This window comes from Anomalospiza imberbis, chromosome 4 (assembly GCF_031753505.1).
Source record: "Anomalospiza imberbis isolate Cuckoo-Finch-1a 21T00152 chromosome 4, ASM3175350v1, whole genome shotgun sequence".
Taxonomy (NCBI): domain Eukaryota; kingdom Metazoa; phylum Chordata; class Aves; order Passeriformes; family Viduidae; genus Anomalospiza; species Anomalospiza imberbis.
Genome location: NC_089684.1, coordinates 14,367,811 through 14,387,456, shown reverse-complemented (window position 1 = coordinate 14,387,456; position 19,646 = coordinate 14,367,811). Strand labels below are relative to the sequence as shown.

The 19,646-nt window shown below is 37.9% G+C and overlaps 1 protein-coding gene across 8 annotated transcripts in view; it reads left to right on the top strand.

Moving 5' to 3' along the window:
• The window catches only part of RAPGEF2 (Rap guanine nucleotide exchange factor 2), a 185,276-nt gene extending 173,734 nt beyond the window's left edge, over positions 1–11,542 (top strand). For all 8 annotated transcript variants that reach the window (XM_068187179.1, XM_068187176.1, XM_068187180.1 and 5 more), the window contains 5 exons: positions 258–410; positions 3,083–3,308; positions 4,924–5,483; positions 8,039–8,344; positions 9,545–11,542. In XM_068187179.1, the coding sequence (XP_068043280.1) occupies positions 258–410; positions 3,083–3,308; positions 4,924–5,483; positions 8,039–8,344; positions 9,545–9,570 (1,271 nt within the window). In that variant the 3' untranslated portion in view covers positions 9,571–11,542. The remainder of the gene's footprint in view (positions 1–257; positions 411–3,082; positions 3,309–4,923; positions 5,484–8,038; positions 8,345–9,544) is intronic.
• The last annotated feature ends 8,104 nt before the right edge of the window (positions 11,543–19,646 follow it).

Below are 19,646 nucleotides of genomic sequence, written 5' to 3'. Positions count from 1 at the left end.
GTTTTCTGTGGCAAAGTATTTATGTGGCCAGAATGAAAGATCATATGCATTAATGTGCAGGAATATAACACTATATTTTAAATGGGAATACTTTTAACATTTTGCTTCATTTAAGCTGGTGTCAGGAACTCAGAAATATACAGGAAAAAAATGTAGCTCTTCTTCCTGTGGAGTGTCTGCTCTATAAATGCATTGTGAAACATAAAGATGTATTTATACTGGACTTTACATCTTCCTACTTTAATTCTTACCTAAAGGCATTAACTCCCCACAAGCTTTAAAGAAAATCCTTTCATTATCGGAAGAAGGAAGTTTGGATCGTCACAAAAAACAATCTGAAGACACTGTCTCAAGTGCATCTTCGCAGCTGTCTTCTCCTCCTACTTCACCACAGAGCTCTCCAAGGAAAGGTAGTAGATGTTCAATATTTCTTATCCTGTTTCTTGAAGCTCATGGACTTTGGAAACTTCTGAGAGAGAATTTGGACACTCAATTCTGCTGCTCCTATTTTTGTCACATATGGTCAGCAAGAGGATAGAAAATGCAGTGCAGAGTGGGATATGTGAAAGGTAGCTGTGAACCTGATTTCAAGGGTACCTGAAAGCCCTCTGGTGATCAAAAGCCAGAAAAGATAGCCTAGTATGATACAGAATTCGATGCAGCAGGTCACTCTGACTGCAGCTGCTTCTGACAAAAAATATTCCAATGATGAGTGTTTCCTGCCTTCAGTGGAAGGATGTACAGGTGGAAACTTAAAATCTTTGTACAGCATTGACCACACTGATCTGTCAAAGGAATTATTTGCTGAATCATGCATCTGAATGGGATGTGACCTACATATGACAAAAGGGCTTAAGGTATTTGGAATTGAAATCAGAATATTTAATATTATAATTTATATTTTATACTACAGAATTTTTAATATCAGCCTGATTATTTAAACCATGTATATGAATTTTTGAGGAATGGTATTATACATTGGAGCTTTCTTGACCAAGATATTTTTAAGTAATTTCATAGAGTTATTTTTTAAAGTAAATTTAGGACTTTAAAGGGATTTTTTAAAAACCTGCTTGTTTGTTTGTTTTCATGGTAGTTCTGGCTATGAATTGACAAAACAGAGTATGGAGGCATTGTCCTGTATTTTAAACAAAAAAAAAAGACACTTTGGAAGTATGATATCTTAGATGTATTGTATATGACTGCTAAATTATTCTCCTTTCAGGATAGCATAAAAGTTCAGTTTACAATTACATAATAGAGCATTATGGTAAAATATACATTGGGGCTGGAATGGCTTCTATTGAAGTGTTATTTTCTAAAGTCAGATGGAGGAGGATAATATGTAGAGGATATATCATCTTGAGTCCTTGTAAGCTGTCATAATTATTTCTCCCAAATACAAGATTAGCAAAGAGTGAACTTATATAAATATGGTCAGGCCTATGCATTTTTTGAAAAAGGAATTAGAATACTGTACTTGACTCACAGTTGTGAATAGCAATTTATTTTTGCAAAAAGCAAATTGTAAACATGATTAAAAAAAAAAATCCTTGGTTTGATGGTCACATGAATCTAATGATATTTTCTTTCAGATAAAAATGGCAGCATTAATTTCCAACATTAGTTTTCAGCAAGTGAATTGGGATAGATCAGTTGAAGTAATTTTGACACTTTTGAGTAGAGTGAAAGCAAAATATGAAAACTGTGGTGACTTGTGGATGTGTTTAATGATCTTTAAGTTAGCCGGCAAGAACATTCAGCACATTTTATTTAATACTGAAAGAAAAGCTGACTTTGCTTCTATGACATGGTTTGCATGTCATAGAAGTTGGACCGTGTCAGTGCTATTTACCTCCAAATTTCACCATAATTCTGGTAATATGGATTTTGGAATTAATTAGTGAGCCAAGTATCACAAAGAAACCTTGAAAACCTGCTCCTCTATCAGCTAAAATATGTAATAAACAGTTAGCCCAGACATCTGGGCTTCATATATCTGTTATCTCTGAAGTGTAGACTGTTGTAGCGTTAGTTGGTAGGACGGTTGGAATGGATGGAGACGAGAGATCTCTGAAGTCAGGTTTTGGAACATGCAGTTTATTACAAAGGGCGTGGGTGCAGGGTGCAGGTGCAACCCTGCTTAGAGCTGCTAGCTGAAGCTTGGAGCAGTCCCGAAAGAGCAAGAGAGAGAGAAAGGCAAGAGTAAGAGAGGACAAGAGTAAGAGCAAGAGACGGAAGTTCCCGTTACAATACAATAAATCTTCTTCTGTGCTGAATAGTCTAATTTTCACTAACCAATCTAGTACAAGATACAAATCCTATAGCATTTACATATATCCTGTAAGAATCACGACATTATCAGACTGTGTTACATTTTAAACCCTAAAAACTACTCTTTGGACCCCTTCTGCCAAGCTAGTAGGGTCTGCTCTGACCCTTGGACCTGTCTGCAAGCAGAGGGTATTGTTTCATCAAAAAGGGATTACCTTCAGCCGGCCATACCATTGTTTTCCAGTTGTTCAGTAACTAAGGCTTGGTATCTCAAAGCTTGCTTTCTTTTCTATCTCGCTTATAGTTTCTATATTATCAAAATCTTTTGCCAGGCAATCATATTTATAAGGCTTTCCCATTTCATCTTCCCCAATAATCTCTGAAGTGTAGCTTTGCAGGATACAAAGAATGTATGACAGAGTCTCTGGGATTACTTTAAGCAGAAATCTCAACCAGAACATCTCTTTCCTTCCAGTCTTGGAGACAGTGTCTATGCACAGGCAGATTTTGAAAAGTACTATTTCATTATATGAGGATATGATGATGAATTTGAAAAGGATTTAGAAGTGGGAAGGAGAGCAGTTGGTTTGTAAATGAGTAGTACATGTTCCCACAATCCTCAATCTCTGATTAAGATACCAAAGGCAGTGTCACACAGTTTTGCTGTGTATCTTTATCTTTTGCAGTGCTATGTAAATGCAATGATAGCTTTATTTTATTGCCAGTTTTATTGCAGTATTGCCAGTGGCCTGACAAGAAGTGATCAGGCATCTTGGAGAGTCTGATTAACACCATGTTCCCTTTGCAGGCTACACTTTGGCTCCAAGCAGCACCGTGGATAACTTCTCCGATTCTGGTCACAGTGAAATTTCTTCTAGATCTAGTATTGTCAGCAATTCCTCTTTTGACTCTATGCCAGTCCCCCTACATGATGAGAGGAGACAGAGGCATTCTGTCAGCATTGTGGAGACAAATCTTGGTGTGGGAAGGATTGATAGAAGAATCATGATTGAACCAGATCAGTACAGCTTAGGGTAAGAATTTTATTTGTGCTTACTTATATTATACTTTCATACTTTCAGTGTGTATGTGGCATGTATATTTGTCCGTGTAACTTTCCCCGTTTCTCTCAAATATTTTTTTCTCCTCTGCTCTTAAAAAACTACTAGTTCAGTGTTTAATTTTGTGATAATGCTCCATTCCTGCCAAGAAAAGGTTTTGTACTCTTGAATGAGTGATGAGGTCTACAGCATCAAGACCTCACCACAGTAGATGTTACCATCTGGCCATTTCATTGACGCCATAGATTATCCACTTTGTGGCAAACTAGTACCCTAGTCTGCTTTCTCTGTGGGAAATTAACTGAATTAGATGAGATATTCAAACAATTACTCAGTGATCAAACTGAGAGCAGAAGTAGCTAGCAATTTTCCACTCTGCTTCATGGAAAAGTGCATATTTGTCTAACCCAAAAATATTTTACTCGAAATATCTCTTCAAGTCAACAATAATTGGAAGCTAAAATTCACATTACGCTGCTGGTTTTCTAGTAATTTTCAAGGTAATTAACTTCTGTAATGGTGGGGAAGCTAGTGCTGTGAGGAGTTCTCTAAATCTCTAGCAGTGAACCTTGGTGTGAAAATAATTGGAGTTCTGGCTCCTGGGTTTTTTGTTGGTTTTTTTTTTTTTTTTTTTGGAGCTGTTATTTAGATGCTTCAGTCCTCTGAATGGTTTCTGGGGTTTTAATCCTGCAGGGTCTGAGAATGGCAGACCTGTTTCAAAACTGCTGTACTTCAGCTTTGGGAATCTCAGGCTATGCAAACTCTTGATTCAGATGTCTTAAATATTTGGAAGAAGAGAGTTCTAGTCTGCATAGGAAGGTGTCCTGGAAGAACAAGTCCAGGAGCCTGGATATCTGCTAAGCAAAAGTGACACTTTGTTGATTTTATCTGCTGGTGTGTAAGGGATCATGTCAGGCTCACTTAATCATTGAAAGGCGACAGAAAACATACTTGCTCTATGAAGTAGCATGTGTTTCCAAAAATAAGGTTAAAACACATTTCCATTTGCAGGAAATGTTGAAAAGCTAGCTCTCACAGTTTCCTAAGCAGAAAAAACAATCTGAAATCTAAACCTGAATATCAGCCAACTCCTGCTAAATTCTGTTCCTAACTTTTGAAAGCCAGCTTTTTTTCTAGCATTTGCTCACCATGGCTGGAAAAGCAGTAGATTAACCCTGTTTGTTTCTCTGTATGTATGTGTCTGTGTGGTTTGCCTGTCTTAAAGAGCTGTTGCGAAGTTAAGATTTTACCTTTTGAAATTACACCGCTGATGTGTAAGGCTTCAGCAAATTATCTATCCAGTTTTGTTTGTTTGTGTTTGCTTTTGTTTTATTGAGGATGTACTTGAAAGTAAAATTGAACATGCAGCCATTCATGCAAACAATAAGTACTACCAAGTGCATCAAAATCTTCCACCATAGAATCATGGAATGGTTTGGGTGGAAAGAGACTTCTAAAATGTCATGAACGTTACCTAGTCCAACCAACAGCGTGTTTTGTTTTTCTTTGGTTGTTTCTTTGTGTGTCTTGTTCATGATTTCCAATTCCAACACTGGATTTTTTGTCCCCCTCATCAATGTGTACCCAGCTCATATGCACCGCTGTCAGAGACCAGAGGCCTGTATGCTGGAGCAACTGTACTTTCTTCTCCTAGTACAGAAGAGCTGTCACAGGACCAGGGGGACAGAGCTTCGCTCGACGCAGCTGACAGTGGCCGTGGGAGCTGGACTTCTTGTTCGAGTGGCTCTCATGATAACATCCAGACAATTCAGCACCAGAGGAGCTGGGAGACTCTGCCTTTCGGACACGCTCATTTTGATAGTTCAGGCGACGGGGCGGGACTGTGGGCCTCAGGTGGCCATATGGACCAGCTGATGTTCCCTGACCATGGCACAAAGTATGGCAGGCAAAGTCAAGGTAGGGAAGGCCTTGATCAAGCACAGTCCAGAGCAAGCTGGGCATCTTCCACAGGATACTGGGGAGAGGACTCCGAGGGTGATACAGGTACCATAAAGCGCAGGGGTGGGAAGGATGTTTCGATTGAAGCCGAAACCAGTAGCATAACATCTGTACCAGCAGAGGAGACAAAGCCAGCTCCCGTCCCTGCCCACACAGCAGCAGCGTCAAGTAGTACAAAGGGGCTTGTTGGTAAGTTAAGTTTCATTTGCCATGAAGTATTTTAATTTATTTGCTTAAGTTTTCTCATGTTGTTCTGCATTTCTTTTGTCTGTGTTTTTTTTTTGTTTTGTTTTGGTTTTTTTTTTAATTTTTAAAAGCAAAACTGAATATTTTGTAGTCTCAATTTTTTTCCCTTTAACTGTACATTTATTGCTAGGGAAAATACTATTTATTGTTGATTCTCAGATCTGGCAGTGCCTTTGTGTTTCAAGAGAGCCTGCCATACATCAAAAAACTAGCTCAACTGCTGAGCAGTATTTTGAGAGGTTGATGTATTTAGATGTCTGTTCTGAAATTTGAATTTCTCATCTCAGTAAGGCTGCATAGGCTATATTTAGAAATCTTAGTAAATGTGGCCTGATTTTTATAAAGTGTTTTACTTTATACCTTTGTATGACTTGTCTGATAATTGTGAATATTCCTTACTTCTGAAAATGGGACCCCTTTGTGCTAAAATACCAACTGAAATGTTTCTTTGGACTGCTGAAACTGAAGAGGTTTCAAAGTTAGAGCTGAAATACATTTCTGTGCATTCAATAATGGAAAGATCAGATAATGTATAAATTAGTATGAAGGTGTCTTTGGCAGAGCTTAACATTTTTATCATATTGTTCCTTCTATGCATCCTAATCTGTGGGCCATCCAATACCTCTGAATTTTTGCCTCTTTTCTGCCTTTCATTCCTCCTCACTTTGCCTTTTGTCAGGTTAACATGAAAAACTGTCTAAAAGCCATTTTTTGCTGACACAGCTGAAAGTCTGCCAGATTGAGGTCATGCTGAGACCACTATGATAAAGAGCTTTTCCATTTTCTGCCCAAGTATATTTCTTAGCAGTGGCCTTTTGCCTCAATGTTTGGGTGCAGGTCTAAATCCCTGGGCTATCAAGAGGAAGAAGGTGTATGGATTCATGCCAATCTCTAATTTTACTCTTTGATACCCTTGGTTTCCTCCAGAACGTGTAACAGGTGTGCTTCCAAACTTGCCTTTCAAGGCAGTGCTTGCCACTGCATTTTTACAGACTTGAAAGAACATGAAAGACACCTGAAAATTCGAGCCAACACAATTCCATGGCCTTCACTACTGTTAACTAACTGTCCTGCAAATGTAACTCTATGTATCACTATCCAACAGAACCCACTGGTTTACATAGTTCTTTTGCACTTAATAGATATTGATTTCTTGTAGTATTTCAGTAGAATTTTTCTACAATAGAATTTTTCTGTGGAAATTCTGATTTTCAGAAATCTTTGAATAAAGTTTCTCAGAAACTTCTTCATGCTGTTTTGCTCAGTTAAAACAGTTTGCCCAAGAAAAATACTTAGACCCTATTTGAAAATTGTTGTTTTTGTTGTAATACCAAGGATTTATTTTTAATCTATAAAAACTTGCATCCAAGTAGCACAAGTCCATATTAAGCTTGTACAGCTCTTTCAGTCAAATCATCCTGTGTAATGCAGGGTGGTGTTGTCATCAGCACTTATGCAAGAATATAGTGTATGACAAGCTGTGCAAATTGTCTGTGTCAGTGGTTTTTTCCTGCTGTATTTGTAAGGTTTGCCATTAAAGTGGTCATGTGTTAAAGGGCTGGACCCACAATAAGTGTTCAATATCAAAGTCACAGTTGACTTCTCTAAGTACTTAACTCTGAAACAGAGACTCTTGTCTATCTGTTGTGTGTCCTGGCAGATGCTTAGGATTTTTAACTGGCTTTTTTTCCCTTAAAGTTCTCTCCAAGAGGGCTTCTCAGTATGCCCTGAGATAAGCCTTTTTCAGGCAAACAGTTACATCTCAGTGAGATCCACAGGCTAGGTGGTGGTCTTTCCATCTCCTAGATAAAAACATATTCAGTCATTGTTCTTATGTGAATACTTCCAATTTTGATTTTGCAGAGAATACAACCATAAGGGCTGCAGACAGTTGTGCATGCAAGTAGTATGATGATGAAGCTTACTTCTCTTCCTGATCTCCTGGAGTTGTAGCTTATGCCTCATTAAGTAGTAAGATTTGTAGGAAGAAAATAATGTATCAGATTATTTCTTTTTTCCCCTCCAAGATACTAAAAACAGAAGAGATTAGTTCTTGGATGCAAAGCCCATCTTCAGAATTAAGTTAATCATGCATGTGGAGAGATGCTAAAATTCATGATGTTTACTACTTCTGTGGATTCTTGAGTCTTCCTTGTTGCTTTGATCACTGTACATTTTATTGTATACAATTGATAGAACAGCTTCAGTTGTAAAGTTTGAACAAATTCCCTATGAGATTTGGTGAATTTTGTTAGACTAATGGTTCACTGCTGGAAGAATATCTATATCCTGTGTATGTTGTATATTCTGTACTTTCTTGACTCATTTATTTTTCACAAACTCCTTGTCTAGCATATGTTAGTTAACCTCTGTCGTTCAGAGTTTCTGTTCCTGGGCTGTTGAGTTGGTTGATATTTATTTAGCTTTTAACTGTCTATTTTCCTTTGAGCAGTGTTCCTCATCCTGTCTCTAACAATCACCTGTTGTTTTTCCTGCAGCAAGAAAAGAGGGTCGATATCGGGAACCACCTCCAACTCCTCCCGGTTATGTAGGAATACCTATTGCTGAGTTTGCAGAAGGTGGCTCCCATCCAACCAGGAAGCCTCCAGACTACAACATAGCACTTCAGAGGTCTAGAATGGTGGCACGGACATGTGAGACTCACGGGACAGCAACTCCACAGCAGCAGTCACACGGCCACTCAGCTGGCAGGCCCGTGAACAAACCTCAGTGGCATAAGCCAAATGAGTCAGACCCACGTCTTGCTCACTATCCATCTCAAGGGTTTTCCACAGAGGAAGATGGTAAATTTCTAATTGTTAGATTTTGAGTGTGCTGCATGCAAAACGGGTCAGTACTTTCACAGACACAGAGCAAATGACACAAATCTTGTGATAATTTGAACTCTATTTCATTTCAAAATTTGCTATTTGTTAACTTTCTGGAAGGGAAGGAATTAAATTCATCCTAAATGTAATTTAAATTTGGAACATAGGTCCACTTGAGTCTTGAACAACCAAGCAGTTGGCTTAGGCAGCTTCTCTGGAGGTGCCTATGTTCACCTTGTACAGCCCTGCCTGCCAAGATTTTCCACATTAACCATGTATTTAATGATGAAAATTTTCGATCAAATTTGACTTGATCAAAAATGCTCAAATATTCTGTGGACTGGGGACAATGTATCCTGGTCTACAGAATGCTTGCCCATCCACCCCATAGAGCACTGTTGCTCAGGTTTATTTGGATAGTTGCTCACATTCTACCTGAAGCTCCTTACGCTGTGAACACTGAGGCTTCCACTCTGTTTCACATGATGAGCCCACTGCTGTCTAACTACTTTGCTGGTCCAAATGTGTCTACATCTTTATGCTTTAGCTCAACTGTGATGTTTTTCCATGGAGAGCAAGTGTAGCTGGGTTGCAGCTTTAGGTCCTCAAAATTTAGGCAGGGTGGTGCCAATATCACTCACTTGAATGCTTTGTTTTGCTTAATGATAGACTAACATTCTCCTTCTCCCTCTAACTGCTTAGTTACTAAGGTTTTAGGTGCAGGATGAACTTTGCAGTTGAACATGATGGGAAAAAAAATGAAGTCTACCTTAACTGAATTGCCTCAAACTTTGAGTTACCATGACAGACAATTTTAATTGTTTCTACTAACGATGACTGAAGATATATTTAGGAAAAAAATGTCAGATGCCTTTCTGAAGCTATTAGATATCTAGGAGTCTCTATTGTGCTCCTCGGGGTGATAACTGCATCTAGCTCAGTTAAAGCAATTGTCCTTTTTTCTTCAAGATCAAAATTCCAAAGGAATATGTCTCATGAGACCTGAAATGTACTGAAATTTAGATTGTTTTAAAGTATATATACTTATACAATGAAATGGAGAACACATGAGCACAATACACAGTTGTTGTTGTATGCACAGCTTGTTTTCATTCAGTAGCAGTCTTGTTCTTTATGAGCTAAATTCTATTTTCCCTTATTCTGTTATGTTTGCAGAAGATGAACAAGTCTCTGCTGTCTAAGACTTGGGTTTTTCTGGATCCAGAGTGAGCCACCTTAAAGGAGAGCACAAGAAGACGTCCCTAGAATAGGAGCCTTGGAACTATGATTAAAAGATGGTGGACCTATTTGCCTCCTTCCCTGCCTTAAAGCAGCATGGGGCTTCTTCCTCTGCCCCTCCCCCTTCTGTCCCCTCTCCCCTTGCATGTGAAATACTGTGAAGAAATCGCCCTGGCACTTTTCAAACTGTGTTGCTTGAAATGCACAGTGCAGCAATCTCCAAGCTACCACTGTCGCTGTCTGCCACATCACACAGTATCATTCCAAATTCCAAGATCGTCACATCAGGATGATTGACTCTGGCTGCACTTCCCAATGCCTGGAAGGGTTTTTTTAAATCTTCCTTTTAGATTTTAATCACAATCCTAGCACTTAGTCTCATTGGAATAATGAGATAAGTTAGTTGTCAAATTACGTTTGGCCTTTAACCTACAAAGAGAAAATTGCTTTGAGATCCTTCAAGGAGGCAGTGCTTATTTGCTTGTTTACAATGCCTTTGTTACAATTTTGTATGTTTGTGTTTGGGAGATCAAATAGTGCATCTGAAGAGTAATTACAGTATTATTTCACACCTGTAAGTAGGGTTGCCAGCCTGAGCTCCTGGAAGAATATTGCTATCACATGGCTGAGCAGGGCAGAAGGGAAGGCAGAGGTTGCAGGATGCAGCCTTTCCTTGACTACCTGGCTTTGCTCTTAATGTGCCCCACCCTGGAATCTTCATGAGTTTGTAAATGTTAGTGCTAACAGCATCCTCATCTGGGTCTGGTGTAAATGCAGAAACACAGTGCTCACAACTGGTCAGTGATCAAGAGGACACAGTGTGCCTCATACCTGTGCCTTGCGGAATACAGGATGGCATGCTAAAAAAAAGTGTCCCATTGTAATAAGACAGATGGCAACCCCACCGTTAAGTTATATGCTTTTTATTTTTAAACTATATAGTAGTTATATTAAAATAAAAATTAACTGGATAACACTGCAGTGAAGGCAAGTTGGGATGGCACAGCTCGTGTCAGCTGTTAACACTGATCTAATAACTTCCATCTATTGACTTTGACGTTAGGGGATAATCGAGCCTTTAAGTGAAAAAAATAACACCATTAGATTTGCCAGCCTTTGCAATGCAGAAATAGTCACAACTGTTAATGGCTTCATGGAACACTGCATGTGTAGAGAAGGCCAATGTGTAGCAACCACCTGCTCACAGCTGCTATTAACCCTATAATGACTGAAATGACCCTCCCCTCTATTTTTGTGTTGTTTTTGCACAGACTCCGGAGAAGTGAAGGCTGCCAATCCGAGTAGTACTCAAATGTGAGGAACTGCTGGTCTTGGATTTTTTTTTTCCATTGAACTCAGCTGATCATATTGATCAGTAGATAAACGTAAATAGCTTCAACTTTTAAAGATCAAATTGCAGTGTTTTTTCACTGTATCAAACAAATGTCAGTGCTTTATTTAATTCTCTCTCCAGTAATCATAGCTTTTGTCTATTTGCTTATATATATAACATTGTCAATTATGCATTTGTAATTTTACATGTAATATGCATTATTTGCCAGTTTTATTCTCAAGGCTATGGACCTCATGTGCATATAGAAATACAAAATCCTAGCTCTATCACAAGTTGCACAAATGTTATATAAGCATTAAGTAATTGTAGACCATAGGACTGCTAATCTCAGTTCGCTCTGTGATGTCAAGTGCAGAATGTACAATTAACTGGTGATTTCCTCATACTTTTGATACTACTTGTACCTGTATGTCTTTTAGAAAGACATTGGTGGAGTCTGTATCCTTTTGTATTTTTAATACAATAATTGTACATATTGGTTATATTTTTGTTGAAAATGGTAGAAATGTACTATGTTTATGCTTCTACATCCAGTTTGTATGAAGCTGGAAAATAAATAAATATAACATTAATGAAGTCCATATTGATTCTTATGCATTTTACATGTTCCACATACTTGAACAAATTTATGAAAAAATTTTACTTCTCTGTGTATTAATATTAAAAGGACATTGCCAAGTGATGTGGGCAAACCACTGGTGTGGAGTTTTTCTTTATATACAGTTGTGCTGCTGATAATTTTTGAAAACTTTGGTGTGCATACTGCTGAATGAGAATGACTGATACTGTGAGCATCCCCAGCAGAATCATTTGAGATGCCAAAAAAGGTATGGACTTAGGTGTATGTAGAATGTAAACAGTTTTAAAGGTAAGATTGTGTTGATTTTATATTCTGAATAGTGTAAAAGTAAGGAAATATATGTTTTAACATTTGGGTAGGGAGAAGTATGGAAGTATGGAAGTATGTTCGGGATTTTACCGAACAAGGTATGTCAAATAATAAATATCACCCAATAGTATCCCCAGTAATACAAGCTGATGTTAATTCAATGTCAGGTCTGTAGATTTGATTTTTTCCTCAGAGGCTAGATTCTTTATTTCCAGTGGTATGTGGAAGACTGGTTTAAAATGATACTGCTAAAGCCATAAACAGCCGTATCCCATCTAGCTTTGAAATGCCTGGCAGGTGGTATTTCCAAGTCTAAAATTAGCTCAATGCAAAGAGAAGCAACAAAATGCTGTCTGGATATAAGTCTTCCTAACATAGCTCTAGAAATGATCCAAACTTGGAATTATAAGAAAGCTAAAAGTCACTGAAAATATAGGACTTGTAAACATTGTGTTTTTATTGCCGTAATCTCTAGCACCGTAAAGAAAGAAATTATGGATATTTAGATTTGTGTTGTGTAGTGGAACTACTTTCTGTGAATCTGTGGCTAATATTTATTAGGCATATTTCAACAAGCTAAAGATTAAAATTTGTTTTTGCATAAGTAGATTGAACACACATTTTTACATATTTTACCTACAGGATTGTCCTCCAGTAGTACTACAGGCACAGTGATAGGGAAATAATTCCTCTTACCAACTTGTGAGGTGTTTGCACACTTGTCAATTTTTTCTCTGTGCTTGATATATTATTGAATTAGGCAGTGCTCCCTATCCTCCTGTTTATGCCTCCTTACTGTAATTAGTATTTTAGATCACATTATGTAAAGACATCTTCAACATAGTATCCAGTATAGATAGCTTAATTTGTTGTGGACTGGGTGATAAATAACACATCACACAGCAACTGATTCAATAGAAGTAAAGGCCTTGGTGTGACATCTGAAACAGGTTTGGTAGTTGTAGTATGTGTAATTTAAATTCTGTACTTACTGAGTGGGTGCAGCAAAATGCAGACAAGTAAATACCAGTTGCTGGGATTTAGTGTTGCATTCACCAAAATGGAACTGAAATCTAAGGATTTTTTTGTGTGTTTGAAGAAATGACATTCCATTATCTGTGTTCTTTTTTTTTTTTTTTTTTTACTGAAACTTACTGAGGCAGAGGCTACTCCTTTATGCAGTATATTGCACACTGGAGTCAGCACAAATCTGTAAAAGATGAAGTATTGAACGTACTACTTCAATGGATTCATCTTGGTCATTTGGACAAGCGTGCATGTTTTACATCTGTAAATCTGAGACTAAAATATTTGGTCAACCTAAGGTGAGGAACAGGTTTTGGTTTAAAAAAGAAACAAAACCAAAAGCCCTCTATTTTCTTCAAGATGGGTAGAAAATGCAATACATTTCTAGGCTGTCTCGTATGGATTGTTGCACAGCTGAAACAAAATCAACTCTAGAGAATTCAAGTAATAATTTAATTGCAAGTATTAATATTTATGTATTCCTTGCTATGGAATGAAACATTAAAAATACTTCTGTGAATTAAGCCTATGTAGCAGGAACAGCCTCTCTAACATAAATTAAATAACACAGATCCATTAAAGAAAATATGAACATTGTTAAAATTACTCAGAAAATTGACCCCCTCAGGAGCCAGCAGCCATGTGAGATGATTAATATAATTTTGGTCCCCTAACTCTAGATTGTCCTTTAAGTAAGCTTTACAGTGTTGTCTCTAAAAATTGCATGCTTTGAGAGAAGGCTGGGAGTGAAAGTATGTTTATTGCTGATGTTAGGTGGAATCTGTTACTTTCTGTTTTCCACTGAAAATGTGATAAATGAAAATGTAGAGTTTTTACTAGAATATGAAAACCTTTAAAATTCTGTCTTGCTTATATGTGGTGGGTATGTATGAATTAGTTTAAGATATTCAACTACTAGCAACCATCAACAGCATAATCTTAAACTATTTGCATTTGATTTTCCTGGGATTAAATTTATACAGTGACACTCTACACACAGGCTGCATTCTCTGTAGAGAAATGAGTCTTGGCTCTCTGTGTCAAAACTCAAATTTGTGTTAAGTAGAAGTGCTGGCTTCTCCTTAAGTGTAGACTCGTAGCTCCCTCAGCTTTTTACTCAGTGGCTTGACGTGTTCAGTCTTCTCTTTCAGTTTGGAGAATTAATTTGGATTTTCTTTCTTTATTTGGTCAATACTTAAAGTCCTAGTTTTGGCCTAGGTAGTCTAATGTCTGAAAGGAGGATTAATTTCTTTGCAGCACTGTTGCCCTTGCTGGCAATGAAATCCTTTGTGTGTGTATATAAAAACATTAGATATATAAAACCCCATTTTATATATATATGTGTATGTATTGGAAAAAAACCCCATTGTATACTATTGCAGCATCCACTTTTTTAGCTAGCATATCTGCACCGGAAAAGAAGCCAGTGCAGCATTATTTAAAGTAATTTTTTTCAGTGAAACTTAACACTGGAGTAGTGATGTTTAAAATGCTTTCTCAGTAACTACCAAACTGTTTTGACATGCAGCTGTTATCTTCTGATACAGTTCCAGGAAAATTTTGCCACTTGTGCCAGGGTCAGTAGGTGTGGCAGAGATAAATCACCTAGGTGCTGTGTTCAGTATGTTTTGAGGCTTTTCTCATAATTAGAGAAATAGGAGCAGTTTTTAACTAGTTTTGAGTTTTGTGCAACAAATAAGATGCTCTGAACTGTGGTTTTCTAAGAGAAGGTAGGCTGTGAGGCCCGGGATGGCTTTTCTGCCTTGGTGTCTTTGGTCAGAGTCCAAGTAAAACACAGGAAATTGCACTGATAAAAAGCAACCTTCCACATTGAGGCCCTACTTCCAACATCAGTGGAGAACGGGATTTGTTCTGGTTTGACAGTCCTGGGAACCCTCATATGGCCTTGATACACGTTCTGCTCTTAAGGAGAGATAGTGCTGTTGCTGCATTTCTTACCTGGGAGACTGATCCATTCCTCTGGTTGTCAAAAGATATTGAGCCTCCATGTGCTTGTTTATGTGTGTATGTGATTTTTGCATTAAACATTCTTTGGGCTGAGCAGCTCTCTTCCCTTCTTCTTTCTTGTACCTATACCTTACAGTGGCCATATGTTCTTCCTATCTGTCCTGTCAAAATAAGTCAAACTTAAGTGGGACAGGTAGAGTGGAAATTTCTGTATGCACTCTACATTTTGTGCAGTTTGTAGGGGGGGGTTGCTGTGTTTATTTGGTTGTTTCTGAGGTTTTTTTTTTTTCCTTTGAATGTAGATGTCTAAAAATATTGCTTAAAATGAAGCATGATCTGCATCTTGATCTGAGTTTTATTCTAGTTTTGTCACTGTGATTATCATATCATCACATTCTTCTCTTACAATATTCTGATCTGTTGTGAATTCCAACACTGTACTCCCAACCATTTGTGCTATGATGATTATTGCTATTAAGGTAATAATCTGATCATCAAGAACTCCAGCAGTAGTCCCTCTCCAAATGGATACTTCCATGTCTTACAGCACATAGTTTTTTCCCTCCTGTGCAGGTAGGTGGTTTATTTTACTTGATATTGCCTCTGCCTTGTGTTTTATTCCTTCCTGTATTTTCTCCAGGATCTATAAACAATTTTCTATTTTGAGATGTGTTCTCAGGGTTTTATTAAGTCAGACTGATGACTTGTTTGTCTCCACTACATTTCTAATATGTTTGTAATGCTTTGGTCCCCTGGTGTAGCTCCTGATGTGACAGCTTCACCAGGTCTTGTTATTCGGTTTGTGGTATCAAATACTAGCTCTTTCAAAACTAGTAGCTATAGTACATAGCTATAGATGGATTATTCCTGAGCTCTCTTCTTTCTTGGCCATATAGTGGCACTGCAGACTCATTTTAGTTTCGAGGTATTTATTCAATTGAAGAATCTTTGGCTTTTTGTGTTAATGAAAAGGTCTAATTCAGATTGACTTCTGTCCATTTTGATTTTTCTTCTCCATCCTCTAGTACACTAATTTGTCAATCTTTGTTTCCTTTGCTTATTATTTGGTTTGGGTTAGAGGACAGATTTTCCTGGTTACTCAAAAAAATTGTTTTGGTTTTATTTCTTGCTCTTGCTGATGACACATTCTGGACAGCCTTTGTGTCTTGGGTAACCTTTGAAATAAGTGAATATTTCACTGTAAGTAATGTCAGCAGAGAACTTGGCTGAAGTTTATTCAGGTTCTGGTACTGTGCTTTGAAAAATTCTGTGCCTTCTTAGTAGAGGAGTAAAAGAAAACCTGTGAAATGCAACTTCCAAGGATACCTGGGGTCCTGTTTCCTGTAGCTCCCTGAGAGGAGGTAGTAGCACAGTGCAATGTTTAGATGGAACAGCCCTGAAACTGGTAGAAGTCTTTCTATCATTAAAGCTGAAGGTAAAAGTTTCAAAAGAATGTTAAATTTTGTTTTATGCTCAATTAATGTTGCCAAACCACTGAGCTTCTTGAGATTTTGCATGCTATGCCTTGGTCAATGTGAAATTCATTTGGCAAGTCAGTCATTGTATTTATGAAAAGCTCATAGCAGAGACTTTACCAAAATTAATGTTCGTATGGCTTATGTATTTATTGCTCTTGAATATGATTAAACAAGCCATTCATGTTTTAAGTGCTTTGTTGACTATGAAAGGGTGCACTTTGCTGCTTCTCCTCTTCCCAGCACATATGTGCTTTTCCTCTTTCTCATGCCTCCCTTGTTGTTCTTTAGATGCATAATTCTTCCTCCCTGTTAACCTCTTCCTGTTGCTTATATTACCAGCTTTCTCACACAGCTTCTCTTTGCTCCTTTGTAGAACACAGCACCACCCATTTCCTTCCTCCCAAAGTGTGTTTTGTGTGTAGTCCTCAGAAACAATGGAAGGAGGCAGCACTTTATGCTCAGAAAGCTTGAAAGGAGTGTACCAAGACAGGATAAATTCAGACTCCAGTTCTTTGTCTGCATGTATATAGCCTTTTTCTCAATTGCTGCCTGAAAGCTGGATTGTTCATGTTTCTGTGTAGTGCCCACAAGATATTCATAGCATAACTCTTACTTTGTTATGATCTGATGAATACAAAGTTTTTGGTTTTTATGTGCTGAAGTCTTTGTCAGATAGAAATGGAGTGTTGCTCAGGACCAGTGAAAGGAGTTGGGGAGGAGGGGAACTGAGGGAGCAGCTGTGGTTCTGGCCAGACTTCTCAAATGCAAACAGTAATCTTACAAGGCAGAGGGGTCTGTTTTATAATTGAAAGGGTCTATTTAGTGTAACTATTATTTTTTTACATTTTTGCTGCTTTTCATGCTTAACCAGTATGCATTCTCTATAAAAACATGCTTCTTTACAAAATACTGTTGAAGACCTATAGAGGACTGAACTGCTTCCATCTTGTGAATTACAGGCTCACCAAGGAAATGGGCACAGCACCAAGCCTGCCAGAGTTCAAGAAGTGTTTGAGCAATGCTTTCAGGCACATGGTGTTACTTTGAGGGCTGTGGTACTGTGCAGGGTCAGGAGTTGAACTTTGATGATCATTGTGGTTCTATTCCAGTTCAGAATATTCGGTGATTACAACACTTGTTTGGTTGGGATGTCTCCATCCTAGCACTTGCTCTTCAAGCAGCTGACTTTCCAGAGTGCTGTGCATAGGCATTCTTTTTTGGTGTAGCTTTGTGTTTTGCTCTTTAAAGGAAATTTTTTATGAAAACTGGCATGTCACACATTTAATGTCTTTGAAATCTTGTGGGTCTTCTGTAATTCACTGAAGATTGTGTCCAGTTCATGGTTGCTTATACTGTAGAGCTGCCTCAATTAAGGAGTCTGTTGGATACATCCTGCTTCCTTTCATGTGGCATGTAAGTGGGCTGTAACACTGCCATTTCAGCTAGAATGCAACAGTTTGCAAATTCTAATAGTTTCTGAGTAGCTGGAGTAATGTCTTTAGGCAGTTAGTCACACTTTTCTAGTAAGGGATTGGACTAAGACTTGCAGAGGTCAGTGAGTGTTCTGTAGGTACTATTGCCAATTTTAATTACACTTTTCCTGATATTTCTGGCAGGTATTTCAATGTTATGGTTATACCTTCCTTTATGTTATCTTTGCACTAGGGATATAAAAGTGTTGTCATTTGTGGGCAAAGATCCCTTAAGTGCCTATTGAATATCAGGTGGAGTCACTGCACACAAATATTAATTTAAACATGTCAGTCCACTTGCAGAGAGCAAGTTACTCTATTCAGTCAAGTGATACTGTCTATAACTATCACTAAGAGTATAAGGTGATTAGGTGTTTGTTTAAATCACCTGGATCTGATGTAGACGTTATCTTGGTGTCTTTGCTACTACTAGTCTTTGATATAAGTTTCTAATTTCAGCCTTTGTTTTGCAGGATTTGTTTTTAATTTGAGTGCAATGAGTTCTCCCTGAAGTAAGTGTGAAGTGTGGCACACTCTGCATCTTTTTAAATCTTTGTTGACCTCTAAGCTGCTGAGATGTCACACTGCATTGTTTGCTCTTAGTACTTTTTTTGGTTTGTTTTTTATTCACCTAAGTGTTGTTTGAATTTTTCATTTAAGGTTTAGGGTCATCAAGGTTTCTGAATTTGTATTTTAACTGAAATCAGGAATTCAGTGATGTTTATGTAGCATCAGCAGTGTCAGCCTTTATTCCTTTCATGCTTGTAAGCTTGTCCTTGGTTTCAGTGTTGTCCTGATGATTGTGCCCTCATAATTTTAATAGCTTTGGCTGAATTTTTGCTTTCAACTTCTGTATATTGCTAAAGAAATCTTTGCAGCTAAATGTGTTTGCTGCCTCCTGATGTGCTGATGCTATTCCTCTTTGCATCTCCTGCTAGTCTGAGTGTCACAAACAATTTCTTCTCCTTGTGTCAAAGTGCACTAATGCTGTATGCACAAGCTGCCCTTGACAATTAAGATGGACTTTTCTTGGGCATAGTTTCATTTGCAGCAGTTGGTGTCTTTGGACAACAAGGAGACATTTTCTCTTGAGAATGCATCTCACTATCAGACAGATGGCTATGAAAGAAAATGTTGATCCTGTCCTAGCTTGTACTGTTAGAATTCTTAATTCTTCATGCAATTCACAGGTGCCTGAGGAGCTTTCTCATGGCAGCTAGTACTGCAATGTTAACTTGCTGATTATTTTCTTAAAACAATCTTTCATACTATGTACTGGCTATCTGGATAGAATGTTCCTAAGGGAGTGATTTTTGTGGTTGGGATATGGAGTAGCCCAGATTTGCAACTGTATCTGCTGCAGATACTTGATAGGCCTTCCTTAGTCCAACTGGCAAAGACAAAGCAAGAAGTGCATAATTATCTAGGGTATGTAGTTGGCTTTCTCAACACTTTATACTGTGAAGTGAATAAACTTGCTTATTTCTAAACAGTGGAAAACCAATAATGCTGTGGATTTTTAAACAAGATTTCTAAAAGCAAAAGTTACACTCGTTTTTATTAAGATAATCTACCTTTAATTCCCTGCTTGCACTCCCTGATATTGCAACTATATTATCCAGTGTTTTTGTTCTAACAGTGTTTGATTATGATGTAGACCTGTATCATATGGCTCTAGTGAGCCATCCCAATGGCTTCATGATTTGCTACATAATTTCATCACAGCACAAGTCCTAGTTCAGTTTATTCTGGTGTGCCTGGAGTTCTGAGCTGAGAGAGCCCTGCCCAAATTTATGACAGTTGCCATTTGGTGTGGGTCACGCCAAAAAGGCATTGTGGTTGAAGCAGGTGC